The sequence below is a fragment of the Sinocyclocheilus anshuiensis genome, unplaced genomic scaffold (assembly GCF_001515605.1).
Source record: "Sinocyclocheilus anshuiensis isolate Anshui unplaced genomic scaffold, SAMN03320099.WGS_v1.1 scaffold1073, whole genome shotgun sequence".
Taxonomy (NCBI): Eukaryota; Metazoa; Chordata; class Actinopteri; order Cypriniformes; family Cyprinidae; genus Sinocyclocheilus; species Sinocyclocheilus anshuiensis.
Window position 1 is genome coordinate 129,944 of NW_015555774.1, and position 4,667 is coordinate 134,610.

At 36.8% G+C, this 4,667-nt stretch overlaps 1 protein-coding gene across 1 annotated transcript in view; it reads left to right on the forward strand.

Moving 5' to 3' along the window:
* Positions 1 to 596: 596 nt before the first annotated feature.
* The window catches only part of LOC107674474 (zinc-alpha-2-glycoprotein-like), an 8,251-nt gene continuing 4,180 nt past the window's right edge, over positions 597 to 4,667 (forward strand). The window contains exons 1-3 of the mRNA XM_016468452.1: positions 597 to 692; positions 2,001 to 2,094; positions 4,317 to 4,507. Of these exons, the coding sequence (XP_016323938.1) occupies positions 597 to 692; positions 2,001 to 2,094; positions 4,317 to 4,507 (381 nt within the window). The remainder of the gene's footprint in view (positions 693 to 2,000; positions 2,095 to 4,316; positions 4,508 to 4,667) is intronic.

Here is a 4,667-nt window from a genome sequence, read left to right on the forward strand (position 1 = left end):
AATTCACATTGGTTGACACATAAACATACTCGTATGGTAAACAGAGAAGCTTGTGAGACATTTTAGAACAAACCTCATTGGTTCTCATCTGTGCATGTTGCATGAAAACCAACAAACAAACAAGCTTCCATGTTTACCATATGTGAAGCTCTCAGTGTATGTGTGTTTATATGTGAATAAAAGTCTAAAAATCAGTTCATCATATAAAGTGACCGTATCTCTTCACAAGACTTGAATTAAACCACTCAATCTTCAGTGGAGAGACTAAACTCTGAGGTTTCATTACAAAAATGTTAATTTGTGTTTGGAAGACTAAGCAAAGTCTTAGGCGTTTGTAACAGCATGAAATGAGAAAATAATGACAGAATTTTGATTTTTGTGTGAACTGTCCCTTTAGATCAGTGGTCAAGTCACCTATATTTCTGTAGCGATTTATTCAATACAATCCGTTTGAAAGCTGCTTCACAATATTAAACATGAAAATCACAGAATCTATGATGCAAACTTCAAATATGAGGCAAACCCAAAATCTGATGTAAAGCAGCTCTACGGAAGAGAATAACGTTGTTAGTAAACTCCTGTCAGTTACAACAAATATGGTGCACAAATGTCTCGGTGAAGGCCAGATGAACAGCAGTGACGTTCTCAACAGCGCTGACAAACACAAGAAACACTGTGCCATGAACAATCACGTTAGAAGGCTTTTACATGGACTTACACCGTGTCTACACCGGACGCGACAGTTGTCGTGTTGCGCCGCGCCACAACAGCTAAAGTCTGTCTACACTGGACGCAACAAAGCGACCGTTGAAAATATCATCATAAATACGTCATTAATAGAATTGGCAGCAGTTTACTGTCGGGGATTTGACGTGGTGCGCCGCGCCGCATCCAGTGTAGACAGCATCACTGATTATAATGAGTTATATCGTATTTTGTCGCGCCGCGCCGCTTGCGTCCGGTGTAGACACGGTGTTACCATGGATTTACTGTAGTAACACTAACTGCACCATGGTATTGTGGCATGAAATGTGGGTTATACAGTACATATGGAATTTTATTATATCATTAATGTAGACATGTATTAAATGTATCAAAGGAGTAATGGTTGTTGTTGAGCTATAGCATTCGTGCAAATATTTATTCTAAATGTGTTTTGATTACTGTCATGTTCCGACAAAAAGATTCATTTAAAACCTCAATTAATTTTCATTCAGGAGAAGAAATCTACCTTTAAACTTGAAAGAAATTAGGATTTGACAGTTCATTCATTATCATTATCATGCGGTTTTGACTGATATGAACAATTTTATTGTGATAATTTTTTGGCCATATTACCCGGCCTTAAACAAATCCCAATTAAACACACCTCAATGTCTTCGGGATCACTAGAAACTTCAGGCAAGTGTGTTGGAACTTTATATCTCATATCCTGCTGCAAAACATGACAGTTTAATTTTAGACCGAATATCGATTTTGAGCAATACTGGGATGCACCAGTGAATGGTGGGATATTTTGCTATTAAAATGATCGTTCTAGAAGAACAGCATGAGAATTTTATTTTGTCTGGTCTCTCGGTATCAACTGATTGAGCTTTTAAGTTTTGCGAAGTACATTTCAGTGTGGACTTTTGTAAAACACTTAAGTGGGGATGGAGAGTGATTTGAAATGAAAACGCCCTTTTCGAATATGTCCAAATTAATATGGACATATAGTAGGCTAGCTCAAGAGAATGCTGGAGTTTCTCAGAAAAAAGATACATATAATCTAAATATCTAATCAGTTTTATGCACAATGTAGATTATGTTGTGTGATCATCGCATGATCTCACGTGTTGACTGGGTCTCCACTTCTTCCCTGATACACATGATGTAATCGTTTTGTTTTCTCATTGGTTAAAACATCAACCGCTATTTTCTGTGACTAGTTGTCTGTTGCTGAGAGCTTTTGCTTTCAATTATTTAAAAATGAGTAATTAGTCAGATTTACACATTTAAAGGCTTTCAGTCATGGGGGAACGAGTGTGGCGACGAAGATCTTTGCTCTGCTTTGTGTTCTTTTTCTTTATGGCACTCCTCCTATACTTCAAGCAGGTAAATGATTTAAAGTTTCTGCATTTATCAGAGAATAACATAACTGAAAGTAACAAGATTTAAAACGTCTTTGTAACGAAAGTAATTCAGTTTGAGAAGAAATGCATGCTAACTTCGTATGCAAAAAAAGTATATATAACAGGCTATAGATAAAACGTTCCAGCCTATTTTTTTATAACCATATAAACTAACCTTCCAGTAAAAAAGTTGCAGATGTTTTGTGTGTGTTTTGTGCGGGAGCGGGATTAAGAAAACAGTCCAGCGCAGGGCAATATAAAAACTGTATAAAGCAAAAGGATTGGCCTTTTTTTTTCTTAGGTCAAAAAAGAAGACATGTCCTGGAAAAAAAAGCATGTATGGACACCCTATAGAAATGTAGAGAAATCTAGTAAATCTACCTATAAATGGACACATTCAATCTTATTTAATCCTCCATGGTTCCTGGGACGTTTTGAGGGGCAGGGGCTCAAGTGGAAAAAAGGGCACTTCATTTTTTTCTGAACAAAACATTAAATATATTAGGGGTGTGCAATATTGTATATATCTCAATATTTTCTGAGATTTTATCGAGAACAATAATTAGATGATATTTTGCTGAGTGTGTTATTGTGCTGATATCTTAAGGACTACCGTGGACAGCTGACTCCTAAAGTTTTTCATATTCTGCATATTCTGTGTGGTGATTAGTTCACAGCAGTGATAGAAATGTATTTTTACCTTTTTATGAGTATTTTTACCTTTAAGCCTTAATTTATTTTTACCTTTTATGAGCATTTTTACCTTTAAGCCTTTTTTTCTAAAAGTGTGCCTCATCTTTTCAGTTAAATTCTTAAATTGAATCAGTCTATTAGAATAATAAGTCATTCGGGCTGTTACCAGTCCAAAATCAGTATTGACAAAATTCATCTTTGCAATGCAGAGAAAACACAGAAGCTGAAGGGACATTGATGAATTTACACACTGTTTAATGCAGGACATGAATGTATTTAACCTGCAGTTACAAATGCATTAATACTGTTTTGATATTTTAAACATAAAACGTTAAATACTGACATTTGAAATTATTTTTAAAAATATATGAAAAGATACTTTAAATGTGAAATTAAAACTGTCAGTAGGTGGCAGCAAGTCACTATTAATAAGTGAGTCATTGCGACTGAACTGAATCATTTAAACGATGATTCACTCAGGAACAAAACACATCATGTTGCTCAGCGACGCAAATTGAAATTATATTTGTCGGCGAAATAGAGCAAAAACAGTCAATATTGTGTCCAAACGTTAGTGTCTTAATATTAAATTCTTGTTTGTTGAACTGCTGTATAAAATCAGTATCACATTTGTAATCATGCTGCTTTTTGGTGGAAAAAAGCCAGTCTTCCTGTGATACTGATTAACTATATGAAATTATATAAATGCATTTCTGCCCCCATATGTTGCATTTTGTGATCATTTTAAATGCATTTTAATAAACTGAATCATGCAGTGAAAGAACCTGCACTGGTCTAACCTAATAGACTTCCTATTGCCTTAATTAAACTTTAGCTAACTTGTTAGCTCTCATGAGTCATGGATGGGATAATTAGCTGTAAATTCGGGGCACAGGTAGCTTAGTCTGTTGTTCATCACCACTTACCTCCACAGCAAGACAAACACAACTGGAAAGGGAGGGAGGGCTTCACTTCTGCGGCTCTCTGTCTATCTGTCTGTGATGTGCAGCTGATCAATGTGTGCTACACTGCTGTGCTGCGGAGATGCGGAGGGAGACAGTCTCAACATTTCCTGACCCGACCTGATATTTTGATTTTTTATTTGTTTGACAGGGACAGCTGTGCGCAAACAGAAACACACACACACGCACACAATTTATTAAAAAAAAAAAATCCCCAGAAAAAAGGGCACTTTCTCTCGAGGAAGAAAAAGGGCAGGTGCTCAAGCCCCCTTTGATGTCTATGTGTGCACGTGCCTGGACAGATCTTCTTTATGCACCAAGAGCTTGTAACACTCCAAAGAGAAAGGAAAAAATTTAATTGCATCATATGACCCCTTTAAGTAGTGTAAAAACCCTGTAGATGAGACTGTAGGCAGACTTTCCACATGGTCTTTCCATGCATAGAACAAAAATTACACTAAATTGGAGCGTGTGAGAAAACAGGTCTTTTAAAGGTCAGAGAAAAATAAATGTCTTCCTTCAGAGCACTGGTTTGGGAAATTTACTGCAGAGAAATGCTCACTGTATTACATTTACACGGCTTTGTCCAAACCTGTCGATCTGCCGGGCATCTATCAGTTCAGTGCTATGGGTCTGCTAGATGACAGACAGATCGACTATTACAATAGTGAGGAACAGAGAAATATTTCCAAACAGAACTGGATGATAGAATGCAGGATGCCGGGCTTAAAGATCTCCGGCGTGCGGCGTTTGGCTGCAGGAAAAAAAGTCGTCCTACATTTAAAAACACTTGTTGATATCACTTTCGAGTTCATGAGTTCGCCTACCAACGTATGAGAGGAACACAGCTTTCACTCTCAACCAAACTAACATTACTAGCCAATCAGAAGTTTTTGCTCTT